Below are 18,208 nucleotides of genomic sequence, written 5' to 3' on the forward strand. Positions count from 1 at the left end.
CTTATTCCTAGTACCTTTCACAACGTCCTGAGATACAGTAGGTACTTAGTAATTGTTAATGAGCCTCAGCTTCCTCATGCGTAAAACAAGAGTTAATGACTTGCCCAAGGCTATCCAACTAGTAAGCTATGGAGTAGAAACTGCCAGATTCTGTCATCCCTACCCCTAAAGCATCTTCTGTTTGGAGATCAGTTGTAGGATCACATTTAGTGGAATGTGAGCGTTGGAAGTGAAAAAAGTATCTGATTTGTTTAGGTGGATGGCATTTTTAGCTCTTCCCTCTTACCAGCAGTTTTAAAAGCCTGTTCTCCCCCTTTCTCTGTCTAAGGTATACGGCTGGGGCTACAACGGCAATGGTCAGCTAGGCTTGGGAAACAACGGCAATCAGCTGACCCCCGTGAGAGTGGCAGCTTTGCACAGCGTTTGTGTGAACCAGGTACGTATGGTGGACCCTTAGGTGCTCGTCCCCATCTATCTTCCCTGCTCTGACTTGACGGAATATTTGCAGGCTCTTAGTTCCCCGACCAGAGATCGAACCCGTGCCTCCTGCAGTGGAAGTGTGGGGTCCTAACCACTGGACCGCCAGGGAATTCCCAGAGGTTTACTCTTTAGTAAGTCTTTTTGAAGAGTACCCTGTGCCTTCATCTTCCACATTTAATATTATATCTTTCCTAAATTCCCATGATGGGAAGCAAGACCATGGTGCTGGCACACTGGTCTTGATAAGTTAAAAAAAAAAAAAAAACTAACGGAAAAATATCCTGTAGTCTCAGGTATAGGCTTTTCTAATGCTTTTTTAATGTTCCAGAGAATGTCAGTCCACACCTGATGATGAATTGGCATTCTGCAGAAGCTGGCTGTAATCTTTAAGTAGATGTTTTCCCTGCCCTTCCTGTTCTCCTGTTTATGGTAACCATTTAAATTTACTTGCAGATTGTCTGCGGCTATGCACATACTCTAGCACTAACTGATGAGGGCTTGCTGTATGCCTGGGGAGCTAACACGTATGGGCAGCTGGGAACTGGCAATAAAAATAACCTGCTAAGCCCAGCACACATCATGGTGGAGAAAGAAAGGTAACTTGTCGGTACCATGTCTTGGGATTGTGTGTGCGTTGGGACTTGGGACTGTGTGTGCTGGAGCTGTGGTCTTTGGCTTTGTAGCTCTTCTGTTTATTAACATTCTCATTTTGAACAAAGGAGTGTTGTACCAGTCAGAATGAATGTGAAGTTGACGTGATCCTTACACAGCTTTCTCAAATAACCCCCTGAGATTGGTAGGCATTCATGCATCTGGGTATAATCCCTGCAGCTTCTTGTTGCCTGTTTAGTAGGGAAGAAAAGTAGGGTCTGTCACCATGTTGAAATTTAAAGCGTAGTATAAACTCTTCTTTTTGAGCCAACTAAAACAACTTTTAAACAAATAAAATCTGCCCTTGAAAGGGCATTATCTGTTTAAATATTGATTTGATTTAATGTGTGTTACTGGAATAGATGCTTAATGTTTGTTCAGCCATATTGTAAGGTCTTACCCACTAAGTGTTAGAATGTTGACTTCTGATTCTGGGACCCTGCCTAAGAAGCATACGGAGAATGTAGTAAATTTGGCTTGATGTCCATTTGGATTGAGACATTCAGAGTCCGTGACCCCTGGACCAGTGCCTATCAGCCTAATGAGTGTTCTGAGCACTGGTAGGGGGTGAGAGATAAAGTTGTATTTGTAAGGAAATGGTATATTGAATACAGTATTTTTTGCTACTGTCTAAGCCTCCAGAACTGTCAGGACATTTTTTTCCAGTGTCCACTTCCCTCGTTTACTTTGGTTTCTATTCCCTTTATCCAGGTTTTCCTCAACAGTACGCATTATTCATCCTAACTCAGAATGAGGTTAGCGTGAGAAGTGGGGCAGCCAGGAAGAGAGACACACAGTACTCTTGCTCTAGTCTTTTGCTTTTGTCAGTATGACTTGGTAGCTAAAGTCCCTGGATCTTGGGCTTTCTGACGTGTTCTGAGCACGAACTTTTTATTTACCTTGTGTGGCACGCTTGGGCTTCTGTGAAAAAGAAGTGACGTGCATTTTTCTGAAAACTTCCCAGGGTAATAGAGATTGCGGCCTGCCACTCTGCCCACACATCTGCAGCCAAGACGCAGGGAGGGCACGTGTACATGTGGGGCCATTGCCGGGGCCAGTCGGTGACCCTGCCTCACCTCACCCACTTCTCCTCCACCGATGACGTGTTCGCCTGCTTCGCCACGCCTGCCGTCACCTGGCGCCTACTGTCTATAGGTAAGGAAGCTCAGGGCTGCTTCCCCCAGCGAAGGGTATCATCAGCTGACCAGTGTTCCTGCACATTTGCTGGCTGTGGGCTTTTTTAGGTTCAAAATGTTTTATCCTCCGTTAGCTTTAATACCTTTCCCCAAATTAGATTTGCATAATACAATTTATTAAAATGTTATGGAATATTATATGGATTTATTATTTTCTCCCCTTCAGTGTTTTCAGTTTAATTGAAGTGAAATTCACGTACATAAAATTAACCATTTTTAAAGTGTACGATTCAGAGGCATTTAGTACCTTCACCATGTTGTGCAACCACCATTTATATCAAGTTCTAAAACACTTTCATCACCCTAAAAGAACACCCTGTACCCATTCTTTCTTTCCCCCAACCACTGGCAACTACCAGTTTGCTTTTTGTTTCTATGGAGTTACCTGTTCTGGATGTTTCATGTAAGTGGAATCATACAATGTACAACCTTTTGTGTCTGGCTTTTACTCAATGCTTTTGAGACCCATCCAGGTTGTAGTATGTATCAGTACTACTTTTCTTTTTATGGCTGAGTGGTATTCTGTTGTATATGTAGACCACATTTTGTTTATCCATTTATCTGTTGATGGACATTTGGATGGTTTCCACCTTTTGGCTATTGTGAATAGTGCTGTTACGAACATTCATGTACAAATTATTTGTTTGAGGAACCTGTTCTTAAGTGCTTTTGTTATGTTAAATTTATTACATAATCTACTATAACATGAACCAAAAATGAACTTAAAAAAAAAATGAAGAACTTGTGGTTTTGTTAACTTCGTGGAGTTGTTAATTCCATTTTCCTTCCCTATTTTTCTTTCAATGAATCTCAAATACTGTTTTTTGGGGAGGGGATCAAAACAGAGGTATTATAAAGGATAGTGGGGGACTTCCCTGGTAGCCAGTGGTTAAGACTCTGAGCTTCCACTGCAGGGGGCCCAGGTTCGATGCTTGGTCAGGGAACTAAGATCCCACGTGCTGCACGGCCTGGCCTTAAAAAAAAAAAAGATAGTGGAATTCAGGTTGATCTTTGGTTATATAATCTGTCCCTTTTCTGAATATTGTCTTCTTCAAGGGTCCATTGTTGATTGAAAATGTTAAAATGTAATCAAGCTGAGTAGCCGTTAACATGATGATTTTAATCTCTTTTTCTTTTATTTCTTGTCTATTTCTACCTTTTTGCCAATGTATTTCTTCTAAATCGTTCTTTTTTTTGTGATGCAGAGGAAATAAATGTCATGATACCCTGTGCTTGAAAATTAATATAGCTGTTGTCAACACGAGATTTGGGTTGCTCAGCAATTGATATTGAAGGTCTTGTAATAACGTGTCACGCTCAGGTGTGTCAGGTAGCTGGACCTGTCCCGTCATCAGGTGACCAGTCTATATGGTCATGGGGGCAAGAGTATGTTTAGGAAAAGCGAAACTGCTGCTCAACTTAAAGTGAAACAAATGGAACGTTTCCAGGTTCTTTATAATACAGTATTTTTTTTGCAGTGAATATTGTGATCAAAGAAAATTTAGTTCATAGAATGGGACTCTTTGGCCGTAATCACACCAACGTATAGACCCTGTACACATCTCAGAGTCCCATATACTGCTTAACCTGGACCTGTTTATAAAAGACTTCCCTCAGGTTCTTGCATTTTAAAATTCTAATCCTGAAAAGACATTCTTTTCAGACCAAACATCCTAATATTTTCTGTTATTAAGTTTGGAAAAAGTATGGTCCCTGAATATATCTCCCAGGTGACTTCTTTCTCTTCCACCTGCCAAAAGTCAGAAGTGTTTGTTTCCTCTCAGTTTCTGATCTCAGCTGAGTGTCGGGAAGAAAGTCAGAGGATGAATTCACACCTATGAAGAACATTTCTTTTCTGAAGGGAGGTACTGTACTTGTTGCCAGAAACCAAGATGGTCCAACCCTTAGGACTAGATGCAGGAGTTGAGGCACTGATAAGAAGCTGTTTTTTCGGTGTGGAGGTTGGGTAGCAATCTAGACTCTCGGACTCTGCCCATCTTAGTTATTTCCTTTCTTTCATTCACTGGGGATTCAGGTTACAGGGTCAGGGAAAGCCTGGTTTTTGAGAGCTTGTCCACCTCTCCTCCACAGCCAAGAGAGCTCTGCATTGTCAGGGTAGGGGGAGGATGTACGTTAAGGGAATAGGGCTTAGGCAAATGGTATTTCCTTGGGAGATGCTGATAATAAAGCTCGTGGAAAGCTCCTTTGTTAAGTTTCAGCCTAGTTTTTAGCAGTTGTCCCTCCTCTGAGACTTGCCCTGGTAACAGCAGCTGCTGAGAGTCACCTTCTCACCTCGGGGGACGTGGAAATCTGTCTCCCACATCGACGGTACCTTCATTCAGTGCCAGCGGGGGTCTCTGGAATTTAAAATTTCCCTATTAGCCTTCTTCTACCTCTTTCCCTTTTTCACACATGGAAAGCACAAGAAAGTGTTGCGTGAGTTTGTACAAGTGCCTTTACTTTTCTTCATGATAGCACAATTCTACTTACATATAAGAATGACATGTACTTACACCTTCCTATCAGGCAGTGTGATCATGGTTTTGTAAAGCTGTTCTTTCTAAGTATACATTCCTACTAAGTAAATTTGCTCTGCTTTTAGGTAGTGTGTAAGGATTATTGCTTGTACTGCATTAATTTTTAGCGTTAAGAAGGACGTTTAGATTCCAGATATCGAGGGAAAAGGGTCACCCCTGTGAAAGAACACAACTCTTAGCGTAAGTGGTGAGTTTGTTTCTTAGGACTCCTTGAGTCAAATTTATCAACTCCTTGAAACTATCCCAAAGCAGAGCAAAGGTGTCCTTAGAGTTTCTGTTGAGGAAAATTGATAAATTCTTAGCCTTAGAAGAGCACCACTCAATTTTTGAGAGAAGTAGTTACCTAATCATGATGATCTATAACTTTCTCCTTTTTTAAAAAAAATACACGTTTTTAGTGTCTAACTTAGCATGTCAGACTGGTATTTGGCCTTTCCAAATATGTATTTTTTTCTGAAGTTTATACACTTAGGACACTTAGGTAACAGCAGCTGCTGAGAATCACCTTCTCAGGGGACGACAAAAACTGTCTCCTGCATCTGTAGTACCTTCATTCCGTGCCAATGAGGGTCCCTGATTTTTTGTTTCCCCATTAGCCTGTGAAATTTAATTTAATTTCTGTGACATTGATTTTAATTTAATACTGTGAAATTGATTTGTTGAGTAAGGTCTGAACTCTTCTGAAAAAAATCTAATGGAATTATCCATCATGCTAATCATTATCTTTCTGAAGTCTTTTAAAGCTTGAACATGTTTCCTGAGCTTCCTGTATTAATGTGCTCGTTTCCTTCAGAGCATGAAGACTTTTTAACAGTTGCAGAGTCACTGAAGAAAGAATTTGACAGTCCAGAAACTGCCGATCTGAAGTTTCGAATTGATGGGAAATATATCCATGTCCATAAAGCTGTTTTGAAAATCAGGTATTTTCGCATGAGTTTAGAGTCATCAATAACCTTACTTTCTTCTACAATTTCCATTTCTTTGTTATTCCACAAAATGGGGACTAATAAGAAATAATCTTGGTAGTAGAGAGAAATGGCACAACTCAATCCATTCCTTATGAAGAGTTTTGCGTGTTATGTGTGTGTGTTTATGTGTGTGTGCACTCATGTGCCTTTTAGAAAAAGTGTAATGTGGTAGTATTTTTCTGTATTGTTTTTCAAATGAAGGAGATCGTGAATACTTACTTTGATCAAAAAATTTGTATATAAGGTTTAAGAAAATACAAAAGATTATCAGTGAAAAGCCTATATATCTTTTTTTACTCTTAATTAAAGATTCATTTTCCATAAGCAGAAAACTCTTAGGAATACTGGACTTCCTGGCCCTGAGAGACATCTAATTCCCAATTAAAGAAATGTTTTTCAATATAGTAAATGGCAGGAGTTCTTTGTATAAATGTGAGGGAACTTTGTATTTATTAGTACCTGGACCATTGCTCGCTGAGGCTGCCATTACAGAGAAAGAGGCACATAAAATCAGACCATTGAGAGTTAAACTAGCCACTTACAAGTCTTTTTTGAAAATGTAGTTAAATATTTATTTACAAAATAACAAGTTTTAAGGAACCGAAACGCTATGTCATTCATTACTTTAAGGGAGTAAGTATCTGCACCAATGTATTAACTGAAAAGGTGAACGGGAAATGTTTCTATCTGTGAACCTGTGGCCAGCCAGTCTGTTCCTTTCCTGTATAGTTTTCTGACCAATTCATGTATTAGTTCTTGCTTAGGCAACTGTATCTTTTTACTTCCCAGATGAGGTAAGTTCCTTTGTAAGTGGAGCCATTCTTTTAGTATTCTGAATGGATATTGAAAGTATTTTTGTGTTTATAGTGTAACTCATTTTAAAAGGATTTGGAAAGGTGATTTTTAAAAAATTATAAAGTATGTTATACTTGAAGAAAATTGAGTATTCAGAAATCAGTTCCTCATAGGGACTTCCCTAGTGGCGCAGTGGTTAAGAATCCGCCTGCTAATGCAGGGGACATGGGTTCGATCCCTGGTCTGGGAAGATCCCACATGCCGTGGAGCAACTAAGCCCTTGTTCTACAACTACTGAGCCTGTGCTCTAGAGCTCGTGAGCCACAGCTGCTGAGCCCGCGTGCCACAGCTACTGAAGCCCACGCACCTAGAGCCTGTGCTCTGAAACGAGAAGCCACCACAATGAGAAGCCAGTGCACCTCAACGAAGAGTAGCCCCCGCTCGCTGCAACTAGACAAAGCCCGCGTGCAGCAATGAAGACCCAGTGCAGCCAAAAATAATAAATAAACAAATAGAAAGAAATCAGTTCCTCATATAGGTGGATTTGTGTATGAAATACAATACAAAAAGACCTAGTTAGGTTTTCTTGAAACATGTGACTATTCTAGTGAATGTGTTTTATAAATAAATTGGTAACAGGCTTGGGAGGAGAGGGGAGCAGGTCAGAGCAAAGGAACAAAATAAGGGTGGTGGCTGTTTTGAAGATGAGTCAGAAAAGAAGGAAAATTGTCATGTAAGGTAATGGGAAAAAAATCCTTTTAAATATAATTCAGTTAACATTTAAAACAGTTTCAAGAATACGCTGATTACATGATGCACAAAAAATGAATCATTTGAATGACATGAACATATATCAAAAGTTTGAACACTCATTTCTGAATTTCTTCTAATTTCATTGTTTAAAATGCCCTTCTATACAACATTTTTAAAAAAAAAAACAAGCGAGCAGAAAAACTTGATCTGAATGGGGTCTATCAAATGCAAACAGTGGTACTGTTGAAGTGGTAGGTACTTCTAGGCTCCATGTATAATTCTTACTATGTAGTAGGCAGTATAAAAAATGAAAGTGAGTGTACGTAAAAGGTGAATGTAAAAGCCCTTGCCTGCGGAATATGTTTGGGTTCTTGTACGTGGAATGAATGTATCGGGTTGGCCAAAAAGTTCATTTGGGTTTTTCTGTAACATCTTGCGGAAAAACCCGAACAAACTTTTTGGCCAACCCAATACTACTCAGATAGTAGTAGTTAAGCATACGTGTAATATTTGTTTATCCCTGATTTCATCAACTTAATTAGGTAACTTTTGCTGTTCCGTTTTAGGTGTGAGCACTTTCGATCCATGTTCCAGTCTTATTGGAATGAGGACATGAAGGAGGTGATAGAAATAGACCAGTTTTCCTACCCAGTGTACCGTGCCTTTCTCCAGTACCTCTACACAGATACAGTGGATCTGCCGCCTGAAGATGCTATAGGTACCAGCCACGCTGGGACTGGCCAGGGCACAGGGTCAAAAATATAACTCCCTGTATTCTTACAGTATTGAAATGTAAAAAGTTTCAGGTTAATTGGTTTTTACGAAAGATTTGAAGTAAATGCCTTTAAAAAATAGTACTGTATTTGGGAGAGGGATGGACTCAGAGTTTGGGGTTAGTAGATGCAAACTATTACATATAGAATGGATAAACAACAAGGTCCTACTGTATAGCACAGGGAACTATATTCAATATCCTGGGATAAACCATTCCTGGGATAAACCATAATGGAAAAGAATATAAAAAAGAATGTATACCTGTGTATAACTGAGTCACTTTGCTGTACAGCAGAAATTAACACATTGTAAATCAACTGTACTTCAATAAAAATTTTTTTAAAGATAGTATTGTATAGATATGGTTAATAATTATGGACACTATATATGACTGTGGTCTTATTTTACTTTTTTAATACTGAAGTATAAGTTGCTAATGGATTTAGTGCATCATTTTGGAAACAAAATGATTGGGGAAATTCAATTTTCTCCCCTTCCTTTGTACTACAGAAGGAATTGTATAAAGTGAGTATAGGAGAGGTATGTTTGGGAGGTGGGGAAGGGATGGACTGAAAAAGAGAATTTATTTAATAAAATTCAGAGTGTTATTCCCTAAAAAGCTTCTGCTGATTTATCTACATAACTCTTCACCAAAATGAAATATATATATATTTATAAATTATTGGAAATTATTGTAACCTCAATTAAGCTTTCCACATTTTACTTTTAGGCCTTTTGGATTTGGCGACGTCTTACTGTGAAAACAGACTGAAGAAACTTTGTCAGCACATTATCAAGCGAGGAATCACTGTGGAGAATGCCTTTTCATTGTTCTCTGCCGCGGTCAGATATGATGCAGAGGTAACATAAAACAATAAGCAGAAACACAAACCGCCCTTAACTCCCTGTGAGCACGTTTCCCCCCTTTCTTGTATGAGACAAGCGTGATGAGTAACTTCACTTCTATGTAGGGAATCACTGAACTGATTGACCCCTAAAAAATGAAATCTGGCTTGCTTTATTCTCTGTTCATAGTTTCAAAAATGGTTGTTTCTCTACTTATATTTTTACCTAAGATAGGAAGCTAACTGAAGTCCCAGCAGCTATACTGCAGGTTGGAATATAAAGTGCCATACCTAATGGGACTAACAAACAGCATATTTTAGTTTCAAGTATTCCTCCAGGTCAGCTTAATATATTTTTCTCAAGATCCACTTTGCTGTCTCCCCAGCTCTCCCCTGTCGTAAACCAAGGCTGCCCTGTGATTTATAGCTGTGTATGCTCTGAAATTCTATCATTGTCTAATTATCACTCACGGTTATTCATGGGTGAAGAGCTTGCTCTGGACTCCTTTTTGTTTGTTTGCTTTTTATATTGGATTGATTGATGGATCTCTAGAGAGTCTCTGAATGAATGGGCTTTTGGGAGTCTTGTGTTTTGGGACATTTATGTACATTTTCTTTAAGTTAACTTAGAGCCACGATATCATCAGATTGTTAGCTCCCTCTGAGCAGGAACTGTATCTTATTCATCTGTGTGCCTTGTGCCTGGCACATGATAAATGTTTGTTGAACTGAATGAAGATTGTACCACGTGAAGGATACATGAAGGATAATTAGTGAACTAAAGGCTGGTATGCTTGGTTTTACATATTCATGGAGAATAAAAGTCAAAGAGCAAGAGTTTTGGAGTTCCAGATGTCTAGCTAAGGTGTGTACCCTAAATGGCACAATTAGTTTTTCTTATAGGTATTTTGTCATCATATGATGAGGCAGATTACCTGGTATCAGGGAATTTATCAGACACCTGCGAAGATCTGCAGCTGTGGCCTTGGGGATGTGGTGGAGGATAGACTTCATCTTTGTCACATTTGGGGATCGAAATGGACCATTATGTCTTGCATTTTCAAAATGTATCCTATCTTTATTTCAGGTTATATTATCATTATAAATATTTGATAAGGTCAGATATAGCTGATTTTCTCTGTGACCTTTTCAACAGATGGAATGATGATCAAAGTCAATCATTTCTAATGGGAAATGGAAATATAGTTTTCTTCCTACCCTTTCTTTGTCATCGTGAACATCTTTATTAGAAACGGTATTTCTTTAGATTTTACTTTTGCCCAATGATGTAATTTTAAATTCGTCCATGGCTTTTCTGTCCATTTGGTGATTGACTTTAGAATCTTCTGTGTCTCACCATACTCCTCCTCAGTGCTGATGAGTTCCATATTCTTGGGATTAGGATCTTGCTGACCAAAACCAGTCAGAACCACCTGGGCAGAGGCAGATATCTCGGCTCGAGTTGCTGGAAATTTCTTTCTCACTTTCAGCTAAAATCTACCCCAGAAAGTTTATAGAAAATGCCTTATTCCACTTCTACCCAGGCCGGTTGATCATTTCCTTCACTAGTTTTCACTTTTCTGATATCAAGTATAGATACATTAAAAGCTGTCCCTTGTTTGAGACCACAAACGCATGTGCTTCCCCAGAGTCTGTCACAGTGCGGGCATATAGTTGGCACTCAGAAATGTATGTTGAGTTAAATGAATGAATGAATGTGTAATATTTGAAACACCTCACCATGAAGTTGTGCTTTTTTAAAAAAATGTAAAAACAAACAAACAACTCACAACCCCACAAATATTACACATTCACTGTAGAAAAATTAGAAAATAGAAGGCAAAAAGCCTTCTTTCTAGGTTGTATGGTTTTGATTGTGTTGGGAGTTATGTAATTGACTAATGTAGCTTTACGTTTTATTTCCTTAATACTGTAGAATGTAGAAAGTAAACAAATGAAGTTTCTAGAATATAAAAATGAAACCCACTTACTATGTCTGTTAGTTGATGGGAAGCTGCTCCTAAGGCAGGTTGGAAATTAGCTGCAAAATCCGTTATTTTCAGACATTGAACTTGGGGACCCTACTTGACTTTCCCTTCACTCTGTTGGTTGAAATGCTGGGAGGATGGAGACTACCTGCCTCTCATGTTTCTTCTCTTTGCTCTAAAAATTACTGTGGTTCCTCCGTGCCTCCTTTTGACAAGAGAATTTTGAAGCAAATGGACGTACATAAAAAGAGCAAAAATGTATTGACTCAGTAGTTGTGGAGATTTTAAAAAGTAAGCTAATTGTTGTGGAACCCTTGCATTATGAATGCATTGTCAAACTTTCTGCACGTTTTTAAAAAGTAAAGAAGGACTTGGAGAAGGAGCACTTAAATATTCCTCTAGTACAAACCTGAATAAGTATCGACATCAAGGGAGAAAATGCGTATAAAACATTGTCTCGTGATAGTTCTGATCACATTATAAACATTTTGAAATGCTTCTATTTATACTGTTTCTTTTCAGGAGATTTTTGTTTTCTGTGTCTATTTGAACATTAGAAGAAACAGTTGGGGAATTTTTTTTGTTTAACCAGAGTAGAGAACTTTCCAGAAAATCCTACTTTCTGAGCAGCTATGTCTTAAAAGTTTGCTTTTGGTGGGAAGCAATAAATATGAGCCAGGAATCTAATTCCACAACTGATTTGGGTTATGAGTATTGGAAAACTTTGTGCTAAAGCCAGATGGTCAGCATTTATTTCTTTTTTCAAGGGGTTAAATTAAAAGTTTTTTGTGATCAGTAGACTGTAAAATACTTTTTGGGTAGTGAGAGAAGGCACCTTTAACATTTTTTTCCAGTATAGTGAGACACTTAAATACATACTAAAAAACAAAATCAAAACCTACTTTGGTGTGGAATATTTTGTACTTGATATGCAGTTGACCCTTGAACAATGCAGGGGTTAATCGTGTATAACTTACAGTCAGCCCTCCATATCCCTGGTTCGTCCGCATCTGCGGATTCAACCAAACTTGGATCCTGTAGTGCTGTAGTATGTACTATTGAAAAATATCCTGGGTGAGTGGACCTGCGCAATTCAAACCTGCATTGTTCAACGGTCAACTATACTATCAAGTGAATTCGAGACTTACTGTGTTTGGGTTTTGCTATGTAATTATTTTAACAACACGTTTGGACAGTTAGGTGTGGTTCTCGGTATCTGCCATCTGAAATGTGTCTCAAGGGTGGCCTGTGACACAGAGGTCTCACCCTGGCCAAGTGTCCTTCCACAGGAAGTCTTAGCACTCTCATGTATTTTAGATTTTAAGGCTGGATAAGAACTCCGTTGAAGGCTGCGTTAGCATTTTTAAAATGTGGATATTAAGACCATCAATTCTCTGTGTTTTGTTTCTAAAGAAAATCTGTGGAAAGGAAAAACAACTTATTTTCAGAGTGTGTATAGTGATTGGAATAATTTAATTTAAATGCTTAAAGGTTTGGAGCAAATTTGTAAATTTAGAATAGCAATATTTTATTTTGATCTTCCTTACTAATTATAACAAATCTGATTTGCCTCAGAACCACTTTATAATAATTTCACCACAGAATGTCATAAACATGGACTTTGGTTTCTAAAACACCAAGAATACCATATTAGACTCCTTGATTTTACACCCTTCCCCACTTTCTTATTCCATGGCCTTGAGAAGACTCTTAGGAACTTTTTTCATCTACTGGTCAAGTGCTCCTTCTCATCCTTCTTAGAAATTTTTTTTTAAAGCCCAGCAGTCCTGTTATAGTTGACTTACTAGTTCGGTAAGGGTTGCATTTTCTTCTAGGTAATTGAAGATCTGATCGTTTGCAGAGTGAGGTGAACAGATCATGTAGGTTTTTGTAGTATTTAAGAATTATCAGAAGGGTGTTTATCTAATCCACACGTCAACATCAATAGCACACTGGCTCAGGTTGCGAAGTGAACGTGCTTGGCTGTGCCACTCTCTGGTTCAGGCAAATGAACGTGCAAATTCCAGTTTCTCTCTTCAAGTGTGTTCAATGCTTCCTTTTCCCAAGTTCTGCCTTATCCAAGGTGTAATTAGTTATTTAAACAACCCAGATTTAGATTATTTTCAGTATTCTTGAAACTGTTGAATACAGTTGACCCTTGATCAACACAGGTTTGAACTGCACAGATCCACTTATATGTGGATATTTTTCAATAGTAAATACTACAGTACTACACGATCCACGGTTGGTTGAACCTGCGATTGTGGAGGGCCAACTATTAATTATACTTGGATTAACCCCTGTGTTTTTCAAGTATCAACTGTACTGAGAAATCTTTCCAAACTAATTGGAGGGGAAGGGAAGGCAGTTTGATAAAACTATTTTCATAGGTATATGAACTGATTTGTAATTAGAAGCACCATTTGTATACCTGTACTATATAAAAAAGTTCTTAAAGTTTATACTCAAGGTAATCTATACAGTTAGTAAACTGAATAAACTCACTTTTTCATTATACTACAAAGCTCTTTAATTCCAAATAAGCAGATATAGAAGTGGTAAGGTTTTGCAGTGTCAGAATTTAGTGCCCTCTCTTTCTCCTTTGAATTTGAAATTATATAATTAAAACTTAATATTTAAAGATCCTTATCTGATACATTACATGGTTTGAAGAACTTTTTGTGCTATGACTGGCTCCTTCCTAAGTTATATGTAGATAAACTAGTTTTCTGTTTTTGATAAACAAGATTAAAATATGACTTTCATCTTTCCATGGAATATAATTTAGTCCCTAGAGCTATTTATTAACCATTGGGTTATGATACCAGGAGTAGTGCTTTTTCTTTAATAATAATGTGAGAGAGAGAATGTTTTCTATTGTTTAACATTTTAGTTTATTGTATACACCTGAGCATTCAGCTGTCCATTCACCCCACTGGGAATCTCTTATTAAAAAACATGGATTCAGGTATTTTTTTTTTAATTAATTAATTTATTTTTGGCTGTGTTGGGTCTTTGTTTCTGCGCGAGGGCTTTCTCTAGTTGCGGCGAGCCAGGGCCACTCCTCATCGCGGTGCGCGGGCCTCTCACTATCGCGGCCTCTCTTGTTGCGGAGCGCAGGCTCCAGACGCGCAGGCTCAGTAGTTGTGGCTCACGGGCCCAGTTGCTCCGCGGCATGTGGGATCTTCCCAGACCAGGGCTCGAACCCACGTCCCCTGCATTGGCAGGCAGATTCTCAACCACTGCGCCACCAGGGAAGCCCCAGAAATAGATTTTTAAATTGTTCTGGTTTGCCACTTGTGTATGTTACTCTCCCTCTGAATGTTGGTAGTTGGTAACTTCCATTTGTCTAACTGAAAAGTCAAGCCTCTATGACTATTCTTTTGTGGATTGACTATCTGAGAAATTAACGTGGTGGAAGTTGTAGTATATTATTCTTTGTGGCTTTAAAAATGAAGGCATTTTTATATAGGAGAGCATGAAAGTGAATTTAAGGTCTTTGGAAGTTTTATTTTTAACGTGTCACTTTAGGTTGACCATTTCTCTTCATCACTTTTCTGTTTCTTAAAGTCTTCTTTTCCTTGGACCAAATGACCCACATCTTAATTCTTTTCTCTGACTTCTTGAATGTGGTAAAACATATGATGATATGGACAAAAGTTGCTTTCAGCTTTTTAAAACCATGTCTTTGAGTGACTAGACTATGTGATAACCATGAGGAAATCACCCCCCCCCCCCCGGTGTGTGTGTGTGTGTGTGTGTGTGTGTGTGTTTTGAAGAGTCAGACTTGAGTAGGGGAACCATTGCTTTTACTGTGTGGTGAGTAAATAGTTTGTATTTTTCTGACATGTGCCTGTGGTCACTTGTTTGCCTAGTTTGAGGTTTCTGGCCTCAAATCTCTTCTGGGGGAGGGTAAGGGAGCTGGAGAGAAGTAATTCAAAGTTAATTAAAAAAGGCCTCTTCTTGTTTTTATTTTTGTTGTGTGTGTCCAGGATTTAGAAGAATTCTGCTTTAAGTTTTGCATCAATCATTTGACAGAAGTTACACAGACTGCAGCATTTTGGCAAATGGATGGCCCTCTGCTAAAGGAGTTCATTGCTAAAGCCAGTAAATGTGGAGCCTTTAAGAACTGAAGCCCAAGACTGCTGGGTTTTGTGTGAGTGCTCTGGGGCTGGTGATGGTGTGTCGTTTGTGCTCTATGGGTGATGTAATTCTGCAGGTAAAAGAGCCCATCAGGTTGTTTTGCTCACATGGAGATACAGTTCTCTGTGTAGGGGTACAGGAAGGGTGTACGGCTTTTCCTGAACCCATTTTAAACAACCCTTATTTCCAGATGTGTATATTTTAAATGTGACCTTAACATTTGGCTGGGACATATTGTAAAAGGGTGAAAGTCTAGCTGGTTGTTTGTTTTTTGTTTGGTTTGGTTTTGATTAGAGGAACTCCTGAAGTTGGAAAGGGGGCTTTGCGGCAAGTCTCCTGGCTTACATATCAACAACCCTTTTGACGCCAGGGGTTGGGATAGGGTGCCAACTGTGAGAGATGCAGAGGCCCCGCTGGGAATGACAGATGCTGACTTGGGGGCTTGTTGAAGGGCTGCATTAGTTGCTAGTTCAGTAGCCTCACTGTGAAGGAATAGTTAAGATTGCCTGAGGCTTTTGTTTGTGTATTTGCATTATTGATGACTTTTTTAACTTCAAAATAATATTCAATTTAATATAAGCCTATTGAAATGGTAATTATGTGAAGATGAATTTCTAGGTTAGTCAGGGTTTCTCTTAAGACTTAAGTACATAAAGAGTAGTAATGTAGAACTATCTGTGAAAACTTGATAATGAAAGAAACTTCATTTGGGTGAAAGTGGATATTTTATAACTCAGAGTCTCCAATACTAACAGCGTTTTATTAAGGTTAAATTTGAGAACCCAAATTTAAATCCCCCCACCTTTTCTCCTCTAAATGCTAATCATATAAGAGGAAAATAGTGATATATTCAATGTACTCTTCTTGCCTTCCTGAATTGTGGTTGCTGAATCATCAGGTCTGCTACGTCTGACTCAAATAAGTGGTTCTTAAAACCAAGTTTCTTACAGGACTTAATAGAATTTGTTTTTATCGATTTTTATCTATGCCAAATGCTGTCACACATTTTGCTTATTTAAAATGTCACCAGCTTTCACATTTGATTTTCCTTTCCTTTTAATTGTGTTAGGTAACTTTGAAAAAGGATCTAAATTATGAGGGCGTTTTTTTGGTCTGGTTATGAAATGTGACTTTGGGAAGTAAAGAGTGTTCAACTCTGAGTTTTATCATGTGTGCCCATTGAGCTTGCTTCAAGAACAAAGCTTTGTTCTGCTCTCTGGCCCACGGACTCATTTCCATTTGTGGGAGCTCCTTTAGTGAACTGTTTCCTGTTTGGAAGGTCCTCCATCTGAATTTAGAGACCGAATCCATTTTCAGACCCCAATTAACAAGAGGGTGAAGAGATGCTGCAGCTACTGTTTTTAGCAATGTTTCTAAGTGTATGTTGGGGGGTGAGGGCCCAAAGATGGAACTTCATTGATAGGTGAAATAAACACAAACCCGGAAGTCCCAGCCCCCTTTTCTTGACCATGTTGCAAGTGATCGAAGCCCAATGAGTTATTAGGTTAGAATTAGTTCTGCAACATAATAGAATTTTCTTACTAGGTTGATAAATGTACTTTAATTTGATTATTAGCTATGATGGGTAGTGTTTCTAATAATCACTGTCTATAGGCTTATGATCTGGACAAAACAAGAACTTCAGTAAGTTTACTATTGCTCTTACTTGAAAAAAAACTTTAAAAAAGCACAAATTAACATAGATCCATTTCCATAGATAGTTCATTCACTAAACAAATATTTACTGAGTTCCCAATAGGTGAAGAACCACTGCTCATATTAGATTACTGAGTAATTTGTATGAGTATATTTTCAGTGAAGAGAACAGAAAAAAGTCTTTCAGAAAGTACTTGAGTATCTTGTGTTGTTTTTTTTTTTTAGATATGCTCTCTTTATTTTTCTACTTGGTTTTGTTGTTAATCATAGCAGGAGATGAAAACTATTCTTTGAATTGTTTTTTTCATCTGATATAATAGTGAAAGCCAAAGTATTGGTATTTCTTCAAATAGCCCTAAAATGTACTCTTGAATTTCCTACTGGAACAAGGTTTGATACGCTAGTCATATAGGTTGTATTTATGTAATGTTTAGAGTGACATATTAATAAATAAAGCAATCTATTAAAATAGGCATGTAGAGTTATTTTTTCCCTCTCAAAAATCAATAATATGCAGCCTTGAAAGGAAATTCTGACACATGCTGCAGCTTGGATGAACCTTGAGGACATTATGCTAAGTGAAATAAGCCAGTCGCAAAAGGACAAGTACTGTATGATTCCATTTACATGAGGTCCCTGGAGTAGTCAGATTCATAGGAAGTAGAATGGTGGTTGGCAGGGGCTGGGAGAAAGGGTGTGAGGGGTTATTGTTTAATAGGTACAGAGTTTCAGTTTTGCAAGATGGAAAGAGTTCTGTGCATGGATGATACACAACAATGTGAATGGACTTAACGCCCCTGAACTGTACACTTAAGCATGGTTAACATGGTAATGTGTATTTTGCCACAGTTTAAAAAAAAAACCAGTACTGTGATTCTTGGGTATCAGACTAAAAACAGGTATCACCATGAACATGCTGTTTCTCAACTATCCTCCCCACCCCAGAAGATATGCTTTGGTTTTATTCCTGTTGCAAGATACTACAATTGAACTGTCACAGTAGAAAAATGTATCTGGATCCTTTTGGGGACTTATAAATGAAGGGAGAGGCATGGTCCCTATCCTCAAGGAATGTAAAAATTATTGGGAGAGAGGTTTAGGAATTAACAACATTAATAACATTTATAAACAGCTTTTTGTAAGTCATTGAGAGGAAACCCAATAGGGTTAGTATGAGAAGCAATTGTTCTGAAGGTCATGTTTGTGCAGCATACGGGGCAACACAAATGTCCTTTTAGCTCATTTCCAAAACAGCGGTAAGTGGCCCAAGCAAAGGCTTAGAGGTGGGGAATAATGAGCCTTCCAGAATTTTACCATAAGGAAGTTTGTTTGGTTAGAATGGGGAAAATAAACCAGGGCCCCTCAGGCAGAAATGTTGGCAAGGGGAGGGCATGTGTTGGTGTGTGTGGTGTGGATGAGAAC

General features: G+C 38.5%; 1 protein-coding gene across 17 annotated transcripts in view; it reads left to right on the forward strand.

The window, feature by feature from the left end:
* The window catches only part of RCBTB1 (RCC1 and BTB domain containing protein 1), a 73,004-nt gene that overhangs the window by 46,612 nt on the left and 8,184 nt on the right, over positions 1–18,208 (forward strand). For 14 of the 17 annotated variants that reach the window (XM_082365492.1, XM_082365502.1, XM_082365493.1 and 11 more), the window contains 7 exons: positions 329–436; positions 934–1,076; positions 2,096–2,286; positions 5,658–5,784; positions 7,947–8,098; positions 8,885–9,015; positions 14,980–17,257. In XM_082365492.1, coding sequence (XP_082221618.1) covers positions 329–436; positions 934–1,076; positions 2,096–2,286; positions 5,658–5,784; positions 7,947–8,098; positions 8,885–9,015; positions 14,980–15,120 — 993 coding nt within the window. In that variant the 3' untranslated portion in view covers positions 15,121–17,257. Of the gene's footprint in view, positions 1–328; positions 437–933; positions 1,077–2,095; positions 2,287–5,657; positions 5,785–7,946; positions 8,099–8,884; positions 9,016–14,979; positions 17,258–18,208 lie in introns of those variants that run through there. The other 3 variants (XM_082365498.1, XM_082365497.1, XM_082365487.1) reach the window with 2 other exon arrangements.

This window comes from Balaenoptera borealis, assembly GCF_965194805.1.
Source record: "Balaenoptera borealis genome assembly, chromosome: 18".
Classification (NCBI taxonomy): Eukaryota; Metazoa; Chordata; class Mammalia; order Artiodactyla; family Balaenopteridae; genus Balaenoptera; species Balaenoptera borealis.